Here is a 27,035-nt window from a genome sequence, read left to right on the forward strand (position 1 = left end):
CTCAGCAATAGTATCACAGAAATATGTAATAAAACTATTAAAAATGTATAAATCCTTGGACTTAGCATCCTAATCTTCTCTGTGGAGAAAAAAACAAAATCAGCCTAGAAATCTGGTTGCTAAACAGCTATATGCTCTTATGTAAGTTATTTAACCTAAACTTCAGTTTCTTCATCTAAGAAAACTGAAGATGCTAATACCTCTCAAGTTCTTGTGAGAATTCCTGAAGGTAAACATTAGGCCAATATGCTCGACAAGATAGTATTTAGAAGAAACTCATCCATCCACATGGCTGAACGAAATGAGGCTTACCTGCATCACCAAACATCAGCAAGGCAGCAGCAATTGCTCCATCCATTGTGCTTGTTGAGTCTATCAACTGAGGGGAGAAAATACAATTGAAAATAATACTTTCAGAACTATTTCACAAAGTTATAGAAATAGCTAAATACATGTGAAACAGATACAGTATGGGAAAACCGCAGGTCACAGTTGAAGTCCTTTAAGTCTTAACTTATCTAAGCATATCTTAAATGATCAGATTTACCCACTGCTATAAACAAAAATTTAACAAATAAAAACACCATCTACCAGATTTTGGTTCTTTTAATTATGAGATTTTATTAGGAAATCATAAAAACTTCCTACTTCTGTGTGTCTAAGCACTATAAGAGACACACAGGAGACTGAAAGATGTTTATTCATAGCTTTTATATTTATTTCTAAGGGAAAAAGCATACTTGGCTTTTTATTAACTAGTGCTTTCTATAATCACACGGACTGGGGTTGCAGTGCAGTGAGTTAAGCCTCAGCCTGTAATGCTAGCATCCTACAGGGGCTCAGTTCAAGTCCCAGCTGCTCCACTTCAAATCCAGCTCCTGCTCATGCACCTAGGAGAGCAGAAGATAGTCCAAGTGCTTGGCCCCAGCACACAGGTAAGGAAACCTGAATGAAGCTCCTGGCTTTGAAAACGAATGTTGTAGCCATTTGGAGAATGCAATAGTGGACCAAAAATTTGTTTCTTTGTTTCTCCTTTTCTCTAATTCTGCCTTTCAAATTAATAAACTCTTGTTTCAAAAAAAATGAATCATATAAAGGTATCCTGACTTTTACTCTATAATAAAATGCATGAAGATCAAGAAAATATGCACACGCATATGCATAGAAACATCAAGCTTACTGTTTTTTACATCAGATTTCAGTAATATTGTGTTTTTCTCATGTTATTTCCATTATTCCTATTAAAAAAAAGTCATTTCTGTATAAAAGCCTCAAAGCAAATATGATGCTTCCTTCCTTACTAGGTATTCCTGCTTGGAACCTCAGATATCCTACAGACCACATCTTCATATCATATCAAAATAGTCAAAAGTATATCCTTATTAAACCTAGAAATGAAATTTTTTTACAACTCTCTAAATGTTTTAAACTGTCCTTTTAACTTCGTAAACTATGTCATTTTCAAATTTTTACTACACTTATTTTTATTGGAAAGGCAGATTTTACAGAGAGTAGAGACAGAAGTCTGCTGATTCACTTCCCAGTTGGCCGCAACAGCCAGAGCTGAGACGATCTGAAGCCTCTAGCTAGGAGTTTCTTCTAGGTCTCCCACGTGGGTTCAGGGTCACAAGGCTTTAGGCCATCCTCCACTGCTTTTGCAGGCCTCAAGCAGGGAGCTGGATTGGAAGTGGAACAGACAGGACATGAGCTAGTGTTCCATGTAAGATCCCAGTATATGCAACGTCAGGCTTGGGCCCATCTTTAAATCTTGTAATAAAGGGGATCATTTGAAACTGATTACTTTAAACGTGCAGTGCTGGGTCCAGTTCACTACTACAGAGCAAATCATACAGTCTAGCTCATTTTTGTATTCTCTACTTTTCCATGACAATGCTATTGGCAGAACAACCACTTCTGTAGGACAATACTCAAGGGAGTAGGGTGCTGGCCTCAGGGCACCAAATGCAAAAAGCAACCCAGGTATTAGCTGGAGAGGAGAGGAGGCCTCCACCTGCTTTCAGTAGGAGGTTCCCCCTTTAGAAACACTGAAGCATAAAAAAGCTACATGTGCTATCAAGGGTCAGATTATTATATTATTTACAAGTGGGAAAATTTGTGTTAAGACTCTTAAGCAAATGTCTAGAATTTACTTGTGTTACTCACAAAATGATGGTTAATAATTATCTTCAAACATTATAGATATCTTTAGAAAAATGACCACCCAATACTAACTATAGTGCTATCTTTAGAAGAGATTTTATCACTATTATAGCTACAGCAAGCAATTACTATTTAAAAAAAAAAGAGAGTATAACCTTAAGCAAATCACTGTCACTTGTTTGTGGGAAAAGCTCCTTCAAGGTCTGAAGTTTAGCATCCTTAAGGTCTTCTAATTCTGAAAAGTCCTCCAATTCTGAAATATCATTTCTCTTTGCCATGGTAGGAAGGCCTTGGGATTCCTCATCTTCAGATGGCTCAGAACTAAAAATATTTTTAGAAGGGAAAAAAACTTTTAATGTATTTCCAATATTCCTATATTATGCTATCTATATAGTCATGCAGAATACAGCACATTCCCAATTCTTTCCTGTACTAAATGAAATCTTAGAGTAAAAGAATTTTTCCCCCATGAAATGCAGTTAGGTATATAAATTCATGTTATCAAAATTGGCAGAGTTAAAAAAAAATCTCAAATTATCTGGGCTGGGTTGGGAAAGATGGAAGAAAAGTAGTGTCACTTATTCTAAGATCCACATTTACTGTATGCCCACCTTCTCCTTCCTAACACTTTGGCAGTGCTTTGGATCTCTGATGTCACGCAGCTGCTGAGAAACTATGAAATTATTAAACCTATTACAAAGTGAAAATAATTTCTATGGTCTACCTATATGATGAAGAGTTGAAATTAGAATGGACTCATTCAGTACATGATTTGCTGGCAGAAACAACACTTTCAACAAGCAAGGAACATTGACTTCCTAAGAGCTTATTCTCCAACAAGCAATTTTAATAATGTCCAGTGCATTTCATACATTCATTCTATTTGAAATATGGAATCAAAGTGTACATCTTTATCTCTTAAACCTAAAAAACCTGGGAGACCAGGGATGTGGTAAAGCTTAAGGTTAAAAGGCCTGCAAAGCAGAATCCCATACTATAGAGCTGGTTCTAATTTGGCTGGTTGCCTTCCAAAACAACTTCCTGCTGTCATGCCCTGGAGGGCAGCAGAAGACAGTCCAAGTATTGGCACTCCTGCTACCCATGTGGGAGACCCAGACAGAGTTCCTGGCTCCTGGCTATGGCCTCGCACAACCCCAACTGCCATGTCCATTTGGGGAGTAATCAGAAGATGGAAGATGTCTACGTTTCTCCCTCTCTGTAACTGTGCCTTTAAAATAAGCAAAATAAATCTTCAGGGAAAAAATTAGTGAAAATCATAGACTTTCAAACCTGATACCTTTCACAAATCAGAAATGATAAGCAGTGAGCAGAAGTTATAGAGCCTAAAAAGCCAAGAGAAGAAAGCAAGACGAAGAATATAGCCATGTGTCTTCCTACTAATGCCAGTGAATACAGTTTGCAATACAGCTCATTCTAATTTTGAATACCTCTCTAGAATACAGCCAGGAACTGCATTATAGTAACCTTTATTCATCTTCATTCTTAAGTCATTTAGGGCCCTAGTGATACATGTAAGAAACAGGCAAGAACAATTACAAGCAAATCGCTAAGAATCAAAAATAGGTATTTTGGGCCTGGCAGCGTGGCCTAGTGGCTAAAGTCCTCCCCTTGAAGGCCCCGGGATCCCATATGGGTGCCGGTTCTAATCTCGGCTGCTCCACTTCCCATCCAGCTCCCTGCTTGTGGCCTGGGAAAGCAGTCGAGGACGGCCCAAAGCTTTGGGACCCTGCACCCATGTGGGAGACCTGGAAGAAGTTCCTGGCTCCTGGCTTTGGATTGGCACAGCACCGGCCATTGCGCTTACTTGGGGAGTGAACCAGTGGACGGAAGATCTTCCTCTCTGTTTCTCCTCCTCTCTGTATATCTGACTTTGCAATAAAAATAAAATAAATCTTTAAAAAAAAATGGGTATTTTACCACTTCCATGTTGACTTCTTTGTTGACTCTGCTTTGAGAAATTGCTCTAAAGAAGGTAAATTTTTTCTATTTTTCTTTTTTTTAAATTTTAATCCTGTTAAGTTTAGCTATGGTCCTTTTTCAGCTCTTGCTCAGAATGGGCATTGTTAAAAATCTTCACTCTTCCAGCTTCCATAATATTTAACCAAATCCAAGATACTGATAGGACAAAGCCTTGTGTCACTTGATGTAGCTAGCAGGTAACTAAGAATCAGGCCTTGGATTTGACTTGCAGTGCACAACAACCACAACATCTACATGTAGTTTGTCATTGGTTGGAGAAACCAGCTACAAAACATATGAAACCTAAAAATGTCTGTACTGGAGAACCAGGCATTTGTCATAGCATAAAGATCCCATGGAGTGGGCACGGCATGATGGCTCAATGGCTAAATCATCACCTTGCATGTCCTGGGACCAAATATAGGCACAGGCTCGTGTCCTGGCTGCTCTACTTCCCATCCAGCTCCCTGCTTCTGGCCTGGGAAAGCAACAGAGAAAAGCCCAAAGCCTTGGAACCTTGTATCCATGTCAGAGACCCGGAAGAAGCTTCAGGCTTTGGACTGGCTCAGCTCCAGCCACTGCAGTCACTCCGGGAGTGAATCAACAGATGGCAGATCTTTGTTTCTCATTCTCTCTGTAAATCTTATCTGCTTTTCCAATAAAAATAAATATCCATTTTTTAAGAAACTGCCATGGGACAGGGTGCGGCTAGAGTTATGGTATAGAGGGTCAAGCCATCATCTGGAGGTCAGCAGGACATATGGTTGTTTGAATTCCAGCTATTCCACTTCCCTCTAGCTCCAAGCCGATATGTCTGGGAAGGCAGCAGGGGCTGACAAGTTTTGGGCCCTGGCATCCATGTGGGAGCCTGGATGAAACTTTAGGAGACTATCTCAGCCCTGGCTATTGTAGCTATCTGGATATTTAACCAGCAGATGGACTATCTTTCTCTCTCTCTCTTTCTCCCCCTGTCCTACCCAGCTCAGTAACTTTGCCTTTCAAACAGAAAACGGGAAAAAAATGCCACTTTGAAAATCCACAACCCATATAGGTCTGGATACAAATCCTAGCTCCCTTCCACTTGCTGCTAATGTGGACCCTGGGAAGCAGCAAATGATGGTCCAAGCACCGTCTCAATCACTCAGAGGGGAAACGTGTGGACCTGCCTGATCCCAGGCATCCGGAGAATGAACCAAGACATGCAGTACTTTTTGGTGTCCATCTAGCACTGTGCGGGGGGTGCGGAGGGGGAAGTATCCACACACACTCCTGATTCCCTTTATATAGAGTAGTAAAGAACTGTTATTTAGGAATTGCTCACTGATAAAAATATTGAATTTTTTGGTAAGAAGTGAGATACATAACCAGGAACTAAGGGGAGAATTGCTGAGATGTCTATAACTTCAAAATATTTCAGTTAAAAATAATGAAGAAACAATGAACATGTAACAAAAACAAGTGGTAAAAGTAGACAGGTAAATGGGTATTCACTATTTTAAGGAGGTGTTACCAGTACCTCTAAATGTATTATTGTGGAAGGTGCAGCCTCTAACAACGCAGAATTATCTAGACCCAAATGTCAATAACATCATGAGGCTAAGAAACCCAAAATGCCTACTAAACTATAGAACATGGATGGGGGCCCGGAGGCATGGCCTAGCGGCTAAAGTCCTCGCCTTGGGCGCCCCGGGATCCCATATGGGCGCCGGTTCTAATCTCGGCAGCTCCACTTCCCATCCAGCTCTCTGCTTGTGGCCTGGGAAGGCAGTCGAGGAAGGCCCAATGCATTGGGACCCTGCACCCGCGTGGGAGACCTAGAGGAGGTTCCTGGTTCCAGGCTTCGGATCGGCACGCACCGGCCCGTTGCGGTTCACTTGGGGAGTGAATCATCAGACGGGGGTCTTCCTCTCTGTTTCTCCTCTCTGTGTGTCTGACTTTGTAATAAAATAAATAAATCTTTAAAAAAACAAACAAACATGGATGGATTGCAACAATGTGGAGTTATGAGAATGAATGAATGAATGAATGAATAAAGGTTTCTAGGAATTGATAAGATTTATCAGGCATACACACTGCTAAGTGAATAAAACAAAGAACAAATTAACACGGACCCAAACAAAGTAGTCCCCCCTTGTCAGTGGCTTCATCTTTCAGAATTTGCTTCCCATAGGTACCAGTGACTGAAAATACTAAATGGAAAATTCCAGAAACAACACCTAAGTTTCAAGAAACTTTTATTATAGCAATTATAACTACCATTTTATGTTAATTTTTTCAGTGTCTAATTTATAAGTTACACTTTACCATAAGGATATTAAGTCCTGGAAAAAAACAAATTATAAATAGTCTTACTATTTGTGGTTTCAGATACTCTCTGGGGTGACTCCTAAGGCAAATCCTGTGAATAAGGAGGGATTACTAGGCATTGTGCTATCTTTTGTGTAAGATTACAACAAGAGTAACAATAAAGATACACAAAAGAAAAAACAGCAAGAAACAACAAACTGGTTAGTTTGAAGGAGGCACAGGAGTGGGGGTAGGGGTGGAAATGAAGAAAAGATGGGGCGATACTTTTCTGAAATGCCTTTATATTGTTTTGGTTTTTGAAATCTGTTAATATTTTAATTGTGCTAAATTAACTGTGTATGTTTAGAAAAAGATCAAAGGAAAAAATACTGAGATGAATACAAACAGAAATTATTAAGCCTAACCCTATTTCAAATGAATAACAGCGAAAAAACTGATAGAAAGCTTTCACTACATATCCTCTCATAAAGACAAAATCCAGAAACAATATTTTGACCTCTGCTTATTGGGCTAATGTTCAAATAGTATGGGTGAGGCAATCTGTAAACTACATCATCCACACCTGATAACTGAGCAAATTAAATACATTGATATTGATACAAAGCCAGCATTCTCATTTTCACAGGGTCATGTAATGATAGATTAGAATAGCATCGTTATCAACAAATTTTAAACAGAATACACACTTTCCCATTTTCTTTCCCACTCACCCCTCCTCTTAAACACTCTCCTCATTTTGCAGAACATCCTTCCCTATTAAAAAGAAAAAGCGCTACTCAGACATTCCTACTTTAAAGTCTGGGATGGGGAAAATGCAAGTCTAGAGCATTTAAGTCAAAAAGACTGAAGAAGAATTACAGGAACCTCTCAGACACAACAGCCTTCTCGAGCAGGCACTCCTCTGCTGCCGCTCCAGCAGTGCACGGCAGAGGCCTCCTCTCTGCAACTCTGACTTTCAAATAAGTCAATCTGCAGAAAATGCTAGCAACAGTGATTCCTTTTGAAATGATTGTGGGATCTGATTACATCATGTTGGCAACTTTTCTGCAAATTTAAAACTTTGGAAAAACCAAAAGTGAAAAGGGAAAGACATGATATGTATGTTTTCCTTAATAAAAACCATGAAAGAACTTTATCATTCTCTATTTTGGAATGAACTTCAGGATAAGTATCTTTATTGTGTTACTGTGTGAAAAGTTCATTTTAAACACCTGCAGACAATTTTGACATCTTGTTCCTGTGCGTGTTTAGCTTCCGGAAGAAGAGCATATCAACTACCGGTACCTCCCTGACTTCAGTTGGTTGCTGCTTCCTAGAACCTTCTGCTGGTTTCTTTTTATACTCCCCCCTTTAAAAAAAAAAAAAAAAAAAAAGATCTATTTTATTTTTATTTTTATTGGAAAGCCAGATATACAGAGAGGAGAAGAGACAGAAAACAAGATCTTCCACCTGATGATTCACTCCCCAAGTGGTCACAACGGCCGCAGCTGAGCCAATGCGAAGCCAGCAGCCCAGAGCCTCTTCCAGGTCTCCCATGCAGGTACAGGGTCCCAAGGCTTTGGGCTGTCCTTGACTGCTTTTCCAGGCCACAAGCAGGGAGCTGGATGGGAAGTGGAGCTGCTGGGATTAGAACCGGAGCCCATATGGGACCCTGGTGCATGTAAGGAGAGGACTTTGGCCACTAGCCCATGGCGCCAGGCCCTTCTCCCCAACTCTTAAAATCTAGGGTTTCACTGGATTTAGTATTTCAAATAAGAGATTTTCTCTTCTCCAGGTTAGTGGTATCCCTTAATGATACCATAGGGGGTTCCTTTTGTTTTTAAATATATTTAAAAGGCAGAGATATATATCTTCCATTCAGAAATGCTCAGGACTAAACAGGAAGGGTTAATGCCAGGAGCCCACAACTCAATCTGGTCTTACTCAAGAGGGACAGAGACCCAAGTCTCTCAAGCCATCCTCTGCAGCCTCCAGGGCACACATTTGCAGGGCACTGAGAACCAGGCACTATGATATATGAATACCCCAGGCAGCGACTTAACTGCTGAGTCAGATGCTTGCCCCACATGGTTTCAAAGAGCAATCAACCATCTGTTGACTCCCAAGTCTAGGCAGATATTTGCCAGAACACAAATGCAAATCCAATTAATTATCTGATAGCTCCACTTGGATATGGCAGTCTCCTCAGTCATGTTCAAGATGAACTGCTGACTTCCTTCCAAAGGTGTTCCTCACTCACAGAACCAAACCTTCCTTAACTCCATTGTCTCAATTACCCAAGTCAAAAACCAGAGTCATCCTCAAGTCACTTTTCTCCCATCAGTAAATCCTCCCTATTTTACCTTCAAAGTATGTCTGGAATCTAACCACATCCTACACCTTCAACAGGTACTAAGAATGCATTAAGTCACCACCATTATTTTTTGGAATTATACTCTACACTACTAATCTTCAAAAACACCAAGCAAAATTTCACCTCAGGTTCCTTGATGAGGTATCCCCAATGCATGGAATACTATTTCCCCCAATTTACTTTATTACCTGCTCCAGCTCATTATTGTAGCACAGCTTCTTGATAAAGTCTTTTCATACAGTGTTCCTTAGAACTATGTCTTGACTCTGAACTTGCTATTTCCCTTCCCCTTTCCTCACATTCCTCTCTCTTTGAAATGCTGAACCTCAACCTACATCCCCAAAGCCTTTGATGTGGAGGTTATAGGGCCTTGTCCTTATCTTGCAGTTCCTCTGTAAAGATTTACTTTTACTTCTTAAGTTAAGGGAGTGGCATTATTATTCCCATAGTTAACATCACAATGCTAGCTCCATTCTGAGAGCTTCTGCAGAAACTCACAAACCAGGGTCCAGGAAATACATATCCTATCAAACCTTAGATCTAGACTGAATCTCACATTTGCCATTCCAAAGGAAACAAGCTGTCCCCTACCAACCACCAATCCAAAGAAGCCTGCCCGCACTGTGGAGCAAGCCCAGGGACATGTGTGAGCTGGTCACGGACTGCAGACACGCAGCTTTACTCCAATATTTACTGTCTTTAACCTTCCAGGAGTCCAGCAGTTAAACACTATTATCTGACATTTTCCATGCTTTGCTGTAAGCACCTGCTTTTTCTCTGGTTATCAGTGACTGATCTGCTGCACACTGGACCAACGGATCCACTTTCAGGGTTCTACAGCAATTTCTCCAGTTTTGGAGGTTCCTATGACAATGTTACTTATTTTTTTGTCTCTCTACATAACTAGAAATATAAATTCTATGAAGGCACAGATTTAGGTCTAGTTTGTTCATGGTTGTATTTCAAATAAAAAAAAACACTACCTAGCCTATAGATTGTGCCTAATAAATATAGCAAATCAATTTGTTCACAGAATCAAGAATGCAACCTAACATTAATATGGATAATGAAAGATACTACTAAAATAACTTCCCCATCTAGGAAGGGCTAAGACTATTAAATGGCCATTCTCATAAAATCTTTTTTTAAAAGTCAACCTAAAAATATTTTTAAAAGATTTTTTTAGAAATTATTTCATTTCTACTTGAAAGAGTTACAGAGAAAGCAGAGACAGAAAGATCTTATATCCGCTGGTTCACTCCCAAAAAGCCACAACAGCCATAGCTGATCTGATCCAAAGCCAGAAGCCAGGAACCTCCCCTGGGCCACAACGGTACAGGGGCCCAAGGACTTGGTACATTCTCCAGTGCTTTTCCAGGCCACAAGCAAGGAGCTGGATCAGAAGTAGAGCAGCCAGGACATGAACCAGAGCCAACTTGGGATGCTGTAGCCACAAGCAGAAGCCCAGCTGACCATGCCAAGGCTCAAGCCCCAAAAAAACCTTTTCTTAAAAATTTCTGGGCCCGTCACGGTAGCCTAGTGGCCGAAGTACTTCCCTTGAGTGTGCCAGGATCCCATATGGGCATCGGTTTGTGTCCCAGCTACCTCACTTCGCATCCAGCTTGTGGCCTGGGAAAGTAGCTGAGGATGTCCCAAAGTCTTGGGACCCTGCACCTGTGTGGGAGACCTGGGAGCAGCTCCTGGTCCAGATAGGCTTAGCTCCAGCCTTTGCAGCCACTTGGGAAATGAACCAGCAGATGGAAGATCATTCTGTCTCTCCTTCTCTCTGTAAATCTGACTTTCCAATAAAAATAAATAAAACTTAAAGGGGAAGCCTTAAAAAAAATTCTTAGCAATGCCCAATAAGTAACTTTTTGGAAAACTCTTACACATGCAAATATAAAGAAACTATTAAGTAGCTTACACTATGATCACTGTATCTTTGTTGCATTTTTTCTCTTGAACTGTACTGGAGCAATTTGGAGAAACAACATCTTCACTATCAGAAGACAAGTCAATATATTGTATTCCTCTTTGATTCTTGAAATACGATATACTTGTTTTCCTTTCATTTTCTGGAGTTTCTGGAACACTTGAATCTTCTGTAAAACAAAAAGAAAGCATTTTGAACAACTTGAAAACTAACCCAGCTGCAGCACCCACTGGCATGCAGGAGCACCAGGTCTCGAGGCAGGGCGGCCATAGCGCTCACAGGAAGGGCCACAGGCAAGTCTTGCGGACAGTCTAGTGCAAGTTCTGGAGAGCTGCCTTGGCCACGCCAGGCCATGTTCTCCACAAATTCAGTTTCGATAAGGAGCAGCACAGCCCCTTTCGCTTCTGTCTGTCCACCCCCAGCCACGCACTTGATCCTCTTCACCCCTAGCGGAGGCCCACGTGGGTCTGTAATCCCCATTCCATCATCTATAGTGAACATTAAGAAATTAACAATGTTGCTAAAAAAAGAGAGAATGTGGATGAGGTAGAGGGAAGAGAAAGAAAAAGAGAAAAACAAAAGAGGGAGGGAAGGAAAGAAGGGAGGGAGGGAAGGAGGGAGGTAACTGCTCTTCTGGTAACTATAATAATATATGAAAATCTCTAAATTCTCATTGTTCCCATTCCAAAATAGGAAATACCTATCACTTTTAAAAAACAAAGTAAATAGTCAACCAGGCTGGTGCTAAATGATTTTTTGTTTCACAAGTTATTTACTGGTGAGACTTCATTGAAAACTGAAGGCAGAAGTTTGGATTTTACATTCAAATTCTTTTTTTTTTTTAAGATTTATTTTTATTGGAAAGTCAGATACACAGAGAGTCAGAGAGGAAGATCCTCTGTCTGCTGATTCACTCCCCAAGCAGCCACAATGTCTGCAGCTGAGCCAATCTGAAGCCAGGAGCCTTTCCTGGGTCTCCTAAGCAGGTGCAGGGTCCGAAGGGGCCATCCTTGACTGCTTTCCCAGGCCACAAGCAGGGAGCTAGATGGGAAGCAGAGCTGCCGGAATAGAACCGGCGCCCTCATGGGATCCCAGCGCATGAAAGGCGAGGACTTTTAGCCATTAGGCTACTGCGCCAGGTCCTACATTCAAACTGTTACTCTAACCTATGCTTTTATTTCCTTGTATACTCAAACATGCTCAGGAGACCTGAAGTCCCATCTTCTCTCCTTTTTGATTGATACATGAAACAGATTAATCTTCCACCCAGGTCTGCCATGTGGATGACAGGGACTCAGGTACGTGAACCTTCCTCTGCTGCTTCCCAGGTATAATCGCTGGAAGCTGGAAAATCAAGTAGCCACACTCAACTGCAAGTCCAGGATTTGGAGTGTTAATCTCCCAAGTACCAGCTCCTAATCTGCAGTGAGTCCAGCCTTATTGTTTAGTCTTGAAATTAAGACTTAGTTTCCCTTTCAGTAAAATACAGACTCTAATCACAAAGCTAATATGCATATAAGTTCAGATGATACAGGTAGAAGCACTACTGTCAAGTAGCCTCTTGTTAACCTTAGGTCTTAAGTACTGTTGGGCTGAACTGTGTCCCACCCACCCACCCACCCACCTATTCATTTTTTTAAGTCCTTAACTCCCAGTACCTCAAAATGTATTACAAACAGGAACTTTATTACAAACAGGAAGTGGCAATGAAGGTTAAATGAGATCACATATCTGTGACTGTAATACTCTGTGACTACATAGACTGGTCTTGGGTGGGCCTCCACACTGGACTTAGTCCTATAAAAACTGTGTTCTCCTAAGAGCAAGAAAGCAGGAATGCAGGAAGAAGGGCCATGAGAAGATAGAGAGCAGGCATCCACTTTACAAGCCTAGAAGAGAGTTCTCAGAAGAAACCAAACCTGCCCCACAACTGCCATCTCAGACTCGCAGTCACTAAAACAAAAATACATTTTGATTGTACAAGTTAAACACTGTGGTATTTTGCTTTGGCAGCCTGAGAAAATTCATGCATGGGCCAGCATGCTGACTCAACTGGCTGATCCTCCATCTCCAAGCACCAACATCCTGTATGGGCCCTGGTTCACATCCCAGCTGCTCCAGTTGACATAATCACCAACAAACAACAGTTACTTGGTAGAATCACCACCAATAGTTGCCAAGACTTATAGCAGTTTTTTAAAAATGAAGAATGTATCAAAGGAGACAATATTCAGTGTTAATCGCTTAGTGGTAAAATTCCAGGTTCAAAGTAAAATTGGCATTTTAGAAAACTGATTTCTATGGCTATAAATTTGGCAGTTTCCAAGTAACTTAGACATTTCTATTGAGATGAGTAGTCCTATTAACATTTTTTTCTTGTGTATCATGAATTATGTCCATGTGAAAGATATTTTATTCAGTAAACCAGTGCTTTTCAAATGGCTAAAACAGATCATTACAGAAGAATGCATTGGTTAAAGATTATAAAGTGCAAGGTGGACCAAGTGTGCTTTAACAATACAGCATGCAAGCTGGGTTTCATATGGTTTTATATTCCACTTTGCAACAGAACTTTTAGAAACTATTACCTGTCTAGATTGGATTCAGTATCAAAGAAGAAAGTCCCAGTGATTTAAAAAGGCTGTAAAAACAATTCCTCCATTCTCCAAGTGCATAACTGTTTGAGGTATGGTATTTTTCATAGCAAAAAGCAATATGCTTAATAGATTAAATGGCGAAGCAGATACGAGAACCCAACTGCCTTCTGGTGAGCCAGAGGATTTTCACAAGTAGAAAACAGTGTCACTTATTTAAAAAAAAAAAAACTAAGTGAAAGTAATTATTAAAATATTTTTGAATGAGTAATTATTAAAATATTTTCCCCTGAGATAATTACTATTTTTTCACAAACATTAGAAAAACATCTAAGTTGTGATTTAATAAAGTTAATTTTTTTTTCACATTATCAAAGACTTCAAGTGAAGCTGGAATGCTATTACACACCTGGGACTTCTGCTTTGATTCATGCTGCAGCAAAGCAGTTTCATGTATCGGTGTTTTACATAATAAATGTCAACACAGTAAAAAAGGCAAATAATGTCTTAATATTATTATGACAAACTTCTGACCCTGGAGACATACTGAGAGTGTCATAGACAACACTGACAACAGATGGGACATAAGAGAAACCTGTTGATAAAATATCAACTTTACAACAAAATCAGTAAGCTAGAACTACAACAGTGATGAACATTTAAGATCTGCTGATCTATACTATTCTTAGTAGTTAACAACAGTAAAAACAGCTGAGGCTAAAAAAATTCCCAGTGCAATGATGCTTTTCACTTCAAGCAAATAAGCACTTTTAAGTATCATCAAACACCGGACAGGAAGCAAAAAGAAAAAAAAATGAAGTAAAGGACAATAAAAAGCAGAAACAATCACAAAGAGAACAGCTACTACTCAGTTTTGAAACACTGAATTTTGCCTGAGTTTAAGGCACTACATCAAGACACAGGGGGTATTAAGGGCTATTACAGTAAGTCAAGTTCAAGAGGCCCTAAACAAACCAAGTAGCCATGTTAAAAAATAACTTATGAGACTTTGTTTTAATGTCATGACAGAAAAACTTCAAAAATGCTAAAATGATGGGATAACATTGTGGCATAGCAAGGAAAGCTATGTTATTGCTATTCAAGCACCTGATGCTGGTTCAAGTTCCAGCTGTGTCACTTCTGATCCAGGTCCCTGTTCAAATGCCTGGGAAGGCAGCAGAAAACGGCGCAGACCTTGGGCCCCCGCACCTACTTGGGAGAATGGGTTAAAGCTCCCGTTTTCTGGTTTCAGAGTGGCCCAGCCCAACTGGTGAGGCCGTTTTCTGGTTTCAGAGTGGCCCAGCCCAACTGGTGAGGCCATTTGGTGAGAGAACTACTGGTCGGAACACGTCTGTATCACCCTCTTTGACATAGATTAATCTTTTAAAAATGCTAAATGAATAACAGAAACCTACCCTTCTACACAAAAATAATCCCATGGTCAGCTTTGTGGTGCAGCAGCCTAAGCAATCATGAGTGATGCTGACACCTCAGAGCTCAGGCTTGAGCTGTGGCCCTGCTGTTGGTCTAGCCTCTGTTAGTGCACCTGGGAATACAGCACAGGACCGCCCAGGGCCCGGGGTGTCCCAATGCAGTTCCTGGCTCCTGTCTTCAGCCTAGTCCAGACCTGGCTGCCGCAGGCACCTGGGGAACGAACCAGCAGATGAAAAGATCTCTCTCCTCGCTCCCTGTCACTCTACTTTTCAAATAAATAAATCTTTAAAAAATAAAAATAAATAAAAACAAAAGGATGATAGGAGATGCTACTTTCTCATTATCAAAAGTAATGGAAATTACTTGTATTCATGTATGTCAGGAAATGTCAAGATTCTAAATAAAAGTTTCCCTTGGTGGTAGGCATAAGGGAAGATACTTTCTTTTTAAGATTTTTTTTTTTTTTTAATTGGAAAGTTGGATATACAGAGGAGAGACAGAGAGGAAGATTTTCCGTCTGCTGATTCACTCCCCAAGCAGCCACAACAGCTGGTGCTGAACCAATCCGAAGCCAGGAGCCAGGACCCTCTTCTGGGTCTCCCACGTGGGTGCAGGGTCCCAAGGCTTTGGGCCGTCCTCAACTGCTTTCCCAGGCCACAAGCAGGGAGCTGGACGGGACGTGGAGCCACCAGGATTAGAACCTGCGCCCACATGGGATCTTGGCACATGCAAGGTGGGGACTTTAGCCACTAGGCTAACGTGATGGGCCTGGGAAGACTTTCATGTCTTAACGTTTTCCCAACACCCTTGTACCTATTCTCATATGTTAGTACGCACTATGAAACAAAATAAAGATTGAAGCTTTGTACTGAGTTTACTTTTTCAAGTGGTACAAAAAAAAACGGCAGCGCACTTAACAAAATGCAGCTTTACAAATTCTAAACATGGCAAAATTCTTATTTACAATTCTAAACATGGCAAAAGATTTTCAAGATAGTTCCTTGAACACCAACAAAAACACAGCCTACGGGCCAACATGGTAGTACACAAGCTAAGCCATTGCCTGCAATGCTGGAATCCTATATGAATGCCAGATCGTATCTCAGTTTTCTTTCTGATCTGGCTCCCTACTTGCAGCTGGGATATGCAATGGAAGATGACCCAAATGTTTGGGCTCCCGTCATCCACATGACAGATATTGACTGAGCTCTGGGTACCTGGTTTTGGGCTATATCAGCCCTACCTGCTGTGGCCATCTGGGGAGTGAACCAGCATATGGAAGATCTCACACTCCATCCTTCTTTCTATATATAATTCTACTTCCAAATAAACAAACATTTTTTAAAAGGGGTGGTGGTGGGGCCAGCACTGTGATGAGGAAAGCTGCTGCCTATGGAGCAGGCATGTCACATGGACACCACTCTAAGGCTAGGTGCGCCCCTTCTAATCCCTGCTAATGGGCCTGTGGGAGGTGGCTCAGGTCCATGGGCCCCTGCACCTACCCTGAGACTGGAAGAAGCTTCAGACCAGCCCAACCCTATCCACTGTGGCCAGACAGAGAGTGAACCAGTGGATGAAAGATGTCTTTCTCTCAATTCTAGATTACAAAATAAAAAATAAATAAATCTTGAAAAAAAGAAAAAACATTACATATCATATTAGTCACAAAGCAGTGAAATTCAAAGTAAATGTTAGTAAAATTCAAAGTAAATGTTAGTAAAAACATGCAAACAAAACTTTAACCACCTGGAAATATTAAAAAGAAGAGAAGCAGCCCAGAGAAACACTTTCCAAACATCTTTTAAGCCAAAGAGGAATAAACAACAAAAACTGAAAAAACAGATATCAAAATCTAGGTATATATGATTGTATGAACAATGCAACAGGAAATGATACATTAAACCAAGTAGACAAACACTGATCCAAAAGATGCATATATAGGTAGCAATTTAGAACAGAAACATACATTTATTTATTTATTTATTTATTTGAAAGGCAGTTACCTAGAGAGGGAAAGACAGAATGAGTTCTTCCATCTGCTGGTTCACTCTGCAAATTGCCACAGCCAGGGCTGTGCCATATCAAAGCCAAGAGCCAGGATGGAGCCAGGATGGTTCTCCAAATGAGTGAAGGGGCCCAAACACGTGCTCCATCACACTGCCTTCCCAGGTCGTGGATAAGGAACTAGATCAGAAACGGAGCAGCCAGAACTCCAAAAGTTGCCCATTCGGGGTGCTGGCATTGCAGGCAGTGGATTAACGCACTGTGCCACAACACTGACCCTAGTTACAACATTTTAAATTTAAGAAAACATTTAATAATAAATTGCCCTGAGATAATTAATTAGCAACTGGAAAATAATGAAGGAGAAAAATGAATTATCCTTTCCTTAGTCCTAATAAAATACATTTCAGATTACATTTAAAGTTCAACACCAACACAAAACCCACAAGGTATCAGCTCAGGGGCTGGTAAATTGGCACAGTAGGTTAAGCCACTGCCTGTAACACTCAGCATTCCAGGAGCGCTGGGTCACCAGTCCTGGCGGCTTTACTTCCAATTCAGGTCCTCGCTGATGCTCCGGAGAAAACAGAAGTTGACTTGGGTCAGTGCCATGCACAAGGCTGATCTGTGGATTTTCAGGCTCCTGGCTTCAGGCTGGGCCAGCCCTGACTGTTGTGGCCATCCGGGCAACGAACCAGTAAATGAAAGATTTTTCTCCTGCTCTCTGACTCTGTTTCCCACTTTCTGTAACTTTGCCTTTCATTTAAAGTGAATTAAAAAGCAAAAAATGAAAACAAAGCAAAAAAACTCATACTCATTAGGTTAGATTTACTAAAAACAGTAAGCATTGGTGGAGATGTGAAGAAATTAGAACTCTAAGCACTACTGGTATGGAAAACACTGAGAATTCCTCAAAAAATTAAAAACACAATCACTGTATTATTATTTGCAGCAGCTGCACTTGTAAGCACATAACCAAAACAACTGAAAGCAAGGTCTCAGACAGCTATGCTCCCAGCAGCACTGATGCAGCACAGAAAAGGGGTGGGAGAGACAAAGCGTCCTTCGAGGAAGGAAGGTAGGAGCAAAACGCAGTACACACTCTCATAAGACAGAACAATCTTTGGCTAAAAGCAGGCATTTTGATACATGCTACAACAGGAACCTTGAAGACATCACGTTAAGAAAAATTAGCAAGTCAAAAAAAGACAAGTATTATTCCATGTCAACAAATTCCCTAACTAGAAAAAACTCACCAGCCTTAGAAAGCATAGGACATTGGGCCTGGCAGCTTGGCCTAGCGGCTAAAGTCCTTGCCTTGAACGCGCCAGGATCCCATATGGGTGCTGGTTCTAATCCCGGCAGCTCCACTTTCCTTCCAGCTCCCTGCTTGTGGCCTGGGAAAGCAGTCAAGGACAGCCCAAGGCTTTGGAACCCTACACCCACATGGGAGACCCGGAAGAAGCTCCTGGTTTTGGATCACTTTAGCTCTGGCTGTCGTTGCCATCTGAGGACTGAACTAGCAGATTAAAGATCTTTTTGTCTCTCCTCCTCTCCATAAAACTGCCTTTGCAATAAAAATTTAAAATAATCTTTAAGAAAAAAATCTATCTCTGAAATTCTACCTTTTCAAATAAGTAAATCTTAAAACAAAAAAAAAAAGTACAAGTGGTTCTGAGGGAAGGGAAAATGGTAGTTTCAAACATAAAGAGGTCTAGAAATGCACTGCTCAGCCATGTGAATGCTAAACTGGATATACTGAGAACCACTGTATTACAAAGGGATAAGACGGTAAATTCTGTCTTACACATATCTGATCACAATGTCAGACATAAACCCAGACAGAACCATACAGGAACTTCCTTCCTGGAACTGCCTTAACTGGCTCCCCTGTCCTGCTGCTCAGAGGCCTCAGGTGCCTCAGTATCTGTACATAGTCATCTTCCCTCAAAACAGGAAGCCTCATAGGGTCTCCTGAACATCCTAGAAGCCAGAAAAATCACAGGATAAATGTTCTAAATGATAGCAGAGAGGGCTACCCCAAACTGAAAAGCAATGAATTATATGGACACCCTTAACAAATAAACTATTTTAAATTCCATGCCATACAACTCCCCTGATGCTGATCAGGCTGTAAATGGATTCTGCATTCCTGAAGGTGTTACAGCAACTCCAAATGTTAAGGAAAGTGAATTTATCTCCAACAGAAACTAGATGGGAGAAGGGGAGGAGCTGCCACCCTCTGGTTTATTCTCTAGGAGCGAGTAGTGGCTGGCGCTGGGCAAGGCTGAGGCTAGCTGCTGGGAATTCAGTGTGGCTCTTCCACTCAGGTGGCTGGAACTCAGTCACCTCGATCACCATTGCCAATCACGATTCATACAACCTAGAAACCACCATGAAAACACAAGAGCTGGACAGCAAGCCCAATGTTGTGGCACAGTGGATCTGAGTCCCGGTGGCTGCAATATCAGAACCCATATTGAACTGCATATTTGAGCCTGGGTGCTCCACTTTTAATCCGGCTCCCTGCTGACACCTGGAAAAACAACAGTTGATAGCCCAAATGTTCAGGCACTTGCCATATACTTGAGAAAGCTGGAAGGAGTTCTGGACTCCTGGCTTTGGCTGGATCCCGGCCCCGTGGTCATTTAGGGCATTATCCAGTGGACAGTTTCTGTCCTTCCCTCTCTCTGTGTCCCTCTACCTATCAAACCAAACTTTTTTTTAAGGATTAGAAAATATCTATTGATCTATTAGTCTAATCTATTTTGCACTGTATTATGAAAATACAATACATAGTATCTTTTTTTAAAATTAATTATTTTGCATTATGTGACAGTTTCACAGGCTCTGGGAATCCCCCCACCCCTCCCCACGTCCCTCCCCCCTGGTGGATTCCTCCACCTTGATGCAGTATTACAGTTCAAATTCAATCAAGACTCTTTCCTTGCAAACGTATACCAAGCATAGAGTCCAGCTACTTATTGTCCAGATGGGTTGAACAGTTTCTTGGGAAGACCATTTCTGGTCTGAAGTTAGAGCTGGTAGATTATCATCCCAGTCAATTAAGAGTCCCAATATAACATCAACAGCAATTTGCAACATTATGGAATTGACATGATTTTGAGTAACCACTATGTTAAAAAAAAAAAACAGCAAGTTCTTAACCACAATCTATGATTAGCTCATTGACATTTCAATTTTAGTTTATATACAGGACTGGCTGCTATATACCTTAAAATGGCTATAAGGTACCATTCAGCTGTCTCGTGTCTATTTCATTTTAGTATTTAGCCATGTCTTGTGTTGAAGTATAATTTTGTTGATGTTGGCAGATTTTAGGATAATCTAGACTGGCTTGTAACTCTAACAAGACATTTGTCGACAATTAAGGTGCAGAACATTTTTTTTGGGGGGGGGGGTTGTGCAGGAAAATCCTCAACACCATGGTGAGGAGTGACTAATCTTTGTGTCCCACCCAGCGAGGCATGAGCCAATCCAAGCCAGCTCTTTCCTGTCAGATTCCAAGCTCTACTTTTTGTTGTTTGTCTATTTATTTTAGGTTTTTTTAGTTTGTATGATTGTTTGTTTGCTATGAGGGGTTTTCGAAGCGATCCCGATGGTCATTGCGAGGGAGGGTGGGGGCCCAGAGGTGGAGCCAGGCTCGGACCAGAGAAAGCTCTCCTCCCTGGTCCCGAAGGACGTTTATTGTTCTTCTGTTTCTGCGGACCGCTCAGGGCTTCTGGTTGTCTTTCCAATGACGTTGGTTTCCACACGGTAGAGTTTGGACTTCTTCCATCCCCTGCGGAAGCTCCGGTTGGGGGTGGGTGACCTCAGAGTACTCGGCCTCCGAGGGCATCCAATTCCCTGTGGCCTCCTTGGCAGTTGGGATATAGTCCTTGTTGCTTGTATTAATAGTTTGTGGTGAAGGTCTGGGAGACTTCATGGTTGAGATCCAAGCTTCCTCCTTACCACCTGCTTCACTCTGGAGTGCACCCCTGCTCCACGCACATGACCTCCTGTTAAGAGGTTGTCAGGATCGCACCCTATTCCCCCCTCATGCATTGGTATAGTAGTCTTACTACTGTTTAGTGCCGCTTTGAGAATACATAGTATCTTTTAAAAGTCTATCTTTCGGGCCCGGCGGCGTGGCCTAGCGGCTAAAGTCCTCGCCTTGAAAGCCCCAGGATCCCATATGGGCGCCGGTTCTAATCCCGGCAGCTCCACTTCCCATCCAGCTCCCTGCTTGTGGCCTGGGAAAGCAGTTGAGGACGGCCCAATGCATTGGGACCCTGCACCTGTGTGTGGAAGACCTGGAAGAGGTTCCAGGTTCCCGGCTTTGGATCGGCGCGCACCGGCCTGTTGTGGCTCACTTGGGGAGTGAATCATCGGATGGAAGATCTTCCTCTCTGTCTCTCCTCCTCTGTGTATATCTGGCTGTAATAAAAATGAATAAATCTTAAAAAAAAAAAAGTCTTTCTGTGTAGAGGATGCAAAGTCAAAGGTCAAGAGGCCCCATCTGGAGCGGACCATATTCTTAAGATCTAACTCTGTCTTGCAAGTCACGACGTGGCAAGTGGAAGCATGAGAGAAAAGTCACAGCCTTAAGCCCTTTTAAAATTGGTGCTCTGCTGGTGCATGGGGCAGCCAGAACGGTTGTGGGCCAGCCAGGCTAGGCCACAGCACCAGCTGTCAAGTGCTAAGACAGTGCAAGTCATGTTGTTAACCTGGACTGCACAAGATCCAGGGCTTGGAGCAGGCCTGGTTGAAGAACTGTGGACACTCCCTTGTTATGGTGCAGCTTCCACTGGCAAATGTATGTAGGCTAGGTCTGGCTGACCTAAGCTAAGCTACTGCACCCATGGATGCGCGCGAAAGCTGGAGGGATGTTCGGGCCAGGCCACAGCACTCTGACATGCGCAAAAACCACAGCTGGTGGCAGGCCTGGTAGGGGTTACTGGGGGTTGCCCTGACTAGGCTACAACATCTGGTATGTATGAGGACCAGGTCTGTGGTGAGTTGGGCTGAGCCAGGCCACAGTATCTGTTGGTTTGCATAAGAGATAAGGCTGGAGTGAAACTAGCCAGGCAGCTGCATCTACAGGTAGGAGATGGCTGGTCCAAGTGATGAACTATATCTGACCCTGCACTAGTTGGTGCACCAAAGGGTCAAGTCTGAGGTGATCCCAGGTGAGGTTTCTTGGGGGATACCCCAACTGCAACAATGGACTAAAACCCTGGCCACAGGGAAAACTCACAAGCTAGTGATCCAACCTTAAGAGTACATGCACTGGGACTAGGCCTCCTCAGTTGCTGATGCCCACGCAGTAGACAGCATACCCAAATGCACGTGGCGGACATGACAGCCAGCTCATCTAGGCCAGCAAAGGACACCAAATGCAGAGGATGGAAAGCAGAACAGGTGGGACAACTCTCCCGGCCAAGCCTTGCAGCCAAGTGTCTGGGTCTGTGGTAAGCTAACAGACCCTCAAAAGATTTTCTTAACCCTGGTGCAATGAACTCAACAATTTCTAGAACTATCAAAATCACTTAAGTAATACCCTCAGAACATTCTTCACCTTGTAGGGGTCTCTAACATGACAGCAAATGAGCATCCCCCCATGAGCAGATACTGATGCAGTGTGACCACAAGGAACAGTCCCCTCCCCTTCCTCCACACCTTGACTGATCCTAGTCTCAGGCCCACATGGTGTGCATTCCTCTCAACTATGTAAATAATATTAAAAATGAAAGCAAAAACCTAAAACCTGGCACTAATCCATTCAGATGAACTGAAATTCCTCTGTTGAGCATTATGCTGCTTCTAACATGTGCTTTTGGGGACATATCTCAAAGCCAGGTCATATTTCAGATTATATTGCATTACTTTCCTGGTTCCACAAGTATGTTTTTATTGTAGTTGCGCTACCTTATAACAACTGAAATTGAATTTTTTTTTCCAGTTTACTTTTCTAATGGTAATCTTGTCTGTCAACGCTTATTTTTATATTATTTTAAACATTTAATCACCTTTTCTGCTGCTTGCAATATCTAAGCTTCATTTTCTTTTTTAAGTTTACGTAGTTTACTTGAAAATCAGAGTCACTTTCATCAGCTGATTCACTCCTCAGGGCTGGGCCAGTTCAAAGCCCATGTTTATGTAGCATAGTTGTCAGTAAGTAATTCTGGTCAGTTTTGCCAGCAAATGCTCAACTTCTTTGGATTTCTCATTTATCAGATTCAATTTTCTCTATCATGTTTATTTCTCTATCAGAATTTATCAGCCCTAAATTTTTCTTTCCTCTATCCTGAATCTGTTAAGTGATAGCTTTTATTTTTGTGATCTGTGTGGGAACAGGAAAATGTCGTGTGACAAGTCAAAAATGTGCATATTTCCCCCTTACTAATCACCACAACATACTTTCTGCCTTTGATTTTTTTTTTTTTAAAGATTTATTTTTTATTCTTATTGCAAAGTCAGATATACTGAGAGGAGGAAAGACAGAGAGGAAGTGGAGCTGCCGGGATTAGAACCAGCGGCCATATGGGATCAAGGCAGGGACCCTAGCCACTAGGCCACGCTGCCGAGCCCTTGCCTTTGATTTTCATTGCTCTTCAGCAGGTCGGGGGCAGACCAGGCTGAACCAGTTCACATCACCTGCTGGTGAATCTGAGCACCAGAACAGAATGTGGGTCATGCCAGGTTCGGACGCAACACATACCAGTGCATATTACAGAATGCTAAGGTGAGGTGAGCTGTACCAGATGTAACCACAGCACCCAACCAGCACACTTGAGAACCAGGGAGGGAGGGGGCAAAGCCGGCAGGGGGAATGTGGGCTCCCCTGCTGAATAGCCACTCCCACTAGAGATTGTGAGTTGGGATGAGTGCAGACCAAACCAGGCAAGGCTACAACACTTGTGGGCTTCATGTGAGCTGTAACAAGGAAAAGCCAGGCTGGGCTGACTATTCCTACTGGTGCAAACATAAATTAGTGGGTGAGGGTTGGCTGGGCTTTGCTGCAGCATCAGCTGGCAGATGCTGGCACTGGGGGCTAATTCTGTCAAGTTACTCCCGAACCACCTGGACAGTGCATAATCTGGGAGCCGGGATGGCCTAGTAGGGAGATAGTGGGCACCTCCCTCTTGGGTTACCACTCTCACAGGAGAGCACGAAAACCAGGACTTGGGCAGGGATAGCTAGACAGAACAGCAGCCGCCAGTGTGTATATATGGGCTGGATAATAGGGCTGGTTGGGTTCCACTAAGCTTCAATGCCTATTGACATGTACGAGAGCTAAATGGGATGTGGGGCAGGCTGAACAAGTCTGTGGTACATATTGGTAAGCATGGGAACCAGGGTAAGGGTAGGCCTGGTGGGGGTTATGGGGAGTCGCCCTGACTAGGCTGCAGCACCCACTGGATTGCGTAAGGGCCAAGTATGAAGTGGGCAGGATTGGGCTAGACTTAACACCCATCGGTTCGTGTGGAAGACAGGGCTGGAAACAGAACTGACCCAGCAATTGCAACCATCAGTATATGCATGAACTGATTGGAATGACGAACTGTGCTGAACCCTGTACTAGCAAGCACACACAAGAATCAGGTCTGGGATCACCTCAGACGAAGTTTCTTTGGAGATCCCTCTAACTGAACTGCTGATCTCAGAACCCCAACCATGAAAAGACTATGTCAGCCAGTGGATTCTGAATAGAGTTCATTGCGCTTGGAATGGCGAGACTGGCAGCAATTCAGACCTGTTGTCAAAACTGCATGAGCAGGACCCTCGGAGCATGCCTCACATTGGGGACCTGGGATAAGTGGGAGGTTGGGGGGGGGGCTTCTCCCTTTGTTTCTCCCCTTAAGCCAGATACAGGGAAAAAAAAGGGAAATTGAAAAAAAAAAAGAATGTGAAAACAAAAAAATGTGAAATTAAAGAACTGAGTTATATGCAAATATCAGTAGGAAATATCTAATAGGCAGTTGGGAAATACAAATGGGAAAATGCAAAGATGAGACTGTGTTTGCCATAGTCAAGAAACCATGGGGCTGTGTCACAAAAACTGAAGGAAGTGAAGTATAACAACAGGGGGAGGTTATGATAAAATACGTGATTACACACAATTCCATCCTATAAACTTCAACCTGGACAATGTAAGCAACTGAACTAACATGGGATGATCCCATACCAGCAGCATGAAAACATTCCCTTTTGACTGCCCAACCTCCTCTCCAGTCCCGACTTTAAATCTCTCCAGAGGACCCACACATAAGATGGCAACCTTCTCTCTCTAAACTGCCATGCGGAGCAGAACCTTGAGTCCTATTAAAGCCAAGCTGAATGGCTAGTAAATAGACACTTCCCACCTATTCAGAAGGATTAATTTTTGAAACACCGAAAAACCTTAACATTTATCTCATTTGTACCTCATACTTCATTGTCAAATTCTATCCTAAATAACTCTGAAATAGCTAACATCTCACTTTTTTTTTCCATTTCCATATTAAAGTCAAGATTATGTGGCTAGTGAGTTAAGTTGTGGCCTACAAAGCTGGAATCCCACATGAGCACAGATTCAAGTCCTACCTTTTCATTCTGATCTAGCTTCCCATGGGAGTGTGTGCAACGACAGAGTGTGTGGTGGGCAGGGTTAGGATAGGCCACAGCATCCACTGGTTTGCATAGGAGATGGGGCTGGGGACAGAACCAACCAGGTGACAGCAACCACTAGTGTATATGTAGGCTTATGTGGGTGATGGAATGAGCCAGACCCTGCACCTTCTTTGGGGAGGTTTCTCTGGGGACCCCACGCTCAAACTGGATCACTAGACTCAGAACTCCAACCACAGGGGAAATCATATGCCATGTGGTCTGACCGTGGAGTAGATGTATCAGGACTGGGTCTCCTTGGTTGCTGAAGCCTATGTAGTGGACAGCATGCCCAGATGCACATGGGAACATGACAACGAGTTCATTGAGGCCTGCAGAGGACATCTAGTATTAAGGTGGACAGGAACAAACTGGACAGCTCTCCTGGTCAAGCTCTGACAGTGAGTATCCAGGCAAGTGGAGACTCTAAGGTGTACTATGTCAGCCAAAGGGCCTTGGATTTCCTCAACCTTGGAGCAATGAAATTAACAGCATCTCAGAACTATAGAAACCACTTAAGCAGTAATCTTGGAACATGCTCCACATCAAAGTCCCTGGGATGACACCGGGTAGCCATTCCCCAGTCCCAGGTACTGATGTGGTTGGGCTGCTGGGAGCAGCCCTCTTCCCTTCTCTTCCTACTTTTCCCAGAAACAGAAAGAAAAAGGAGATTGGAGGCAGTTGTCTTAGCCACTTCCCCCATCCCTAGACCCTTCCCACCCTAATCGATTGTTCACCCAGGCATGCATCCTTCTCAACTATGTGAACATCATCAAAAATAAAATTAATTTATAAAAAAAGTTTACTTCCATCTACTTCAAAGGCAGAGCCACAGAGAGCAGGAGAAATAGAGAAATCTTTCATCTACTGGTTCACTGCTCAAATGCCTATGACAGCCAGGACCAGGCCAAGCCACAGGCAGAATCCCAGATCTCAACAGAGGTCTCTGACACAGGGAGTCAAGCACTGAGCCATCACCTGCTACATGCCAGGACGTTAGCAGGCAGCTGGATGGGCGGCAGGGAAATCGAGGCTCAGAGAGGCACCCCACAGGGAATGAGAGTCTCTTGCTGCAGCCTAACTGGCTTGACCACAGCTGCCAAGACCGCCTATTATAAGCAGTTTCTTTGCTCATTCTATCATTTTATCTGTAAGTTTTAAATGCATATCTAGTAACTGTAATGTAAAATCTAAATTTGCCAACCTTAGTTTGCAAGATTCTCAAAAACATCTTAAAGCAATATGCTCCATTCCTAGCAAAGCGGAGTCTCATCATTCCTAGAAAAAGTTTTAAATTTTCTACTTCCTAATATCAAGCTTTAAAACATGACTCCTCTTAAGTCTCAATTTGTAACAGGAATTTCTATATGAAAAGAAGTCTCAATAAGAAAAAAAGGGACTTCCTTGGATACTCCTTCTAGGAGGCACTAGCACAGTGCTACCATGTTAGCACCCCGCCTGCGAGTGCCAGCATCCCATACAACTAATCACTCCCATCCTGGCTGTACCACTTTATTTACTTTTTGTTTGTTTTATTTTTGTGGCTGTACCACTTCTGACTCAACTCTTCTTGCGGTCTAGGGAAGCACCAGAAGACGGCCCAAGGCCTTGGGCCCATTAC

At 42.5% G+C, this 27,035-nt stretch overlaps 1 protein-coding gene across 2 annotated transcripts in view; it reads right to left on the reverse strand.

Moving 5' to 3' along the window:
- SMARCAD1 (SWI/SNF-related, matrix-associated actin-dependent regulator of chromatin, subfamily a, containing DEAD/H box 1) overlaps window positions 1-27,035 on the reverse strand; it is a 79,073-nt gene that overhangs the window by 49,217 nt on the left and 2,821 nt on the right. For both annotated transcript variants that reach the window (XM_058667041.1, XM_004590564.4), the window contains exons 3-5: window positions 10,725-10,902; window positions 2,316-2,481; window positions 313-379 (exon numbers count right to left, since the gene is read on the reverse strand). In XM_058667041.1, coding sequence (XP_058523024.1) covers window positions 313-379; window positions 2,316-2,481; window positions 10,725-10,902 — 411 coding nt within the window. The remainder of the gene's footprint in view (window positions 1-312; window positions 380-2,315; window positions 2,482-10,724; window positions 10,903-27,035) is intronic.

The sequence above is a fragment of the Ochotona princeps genome, chromosome 7 (assembly GCF_030435755.1).
Source record: "Ochotona princeps isolate mOchPri1 chromosome 7, mOchPri1.hap1, whole genome shotgun sequence".
NCBI lineage: Eukaryota > Metazoa > Chordata > Mammalia > Lagomorpha > Ochotonidae > Ochotona > Ochotona princeps.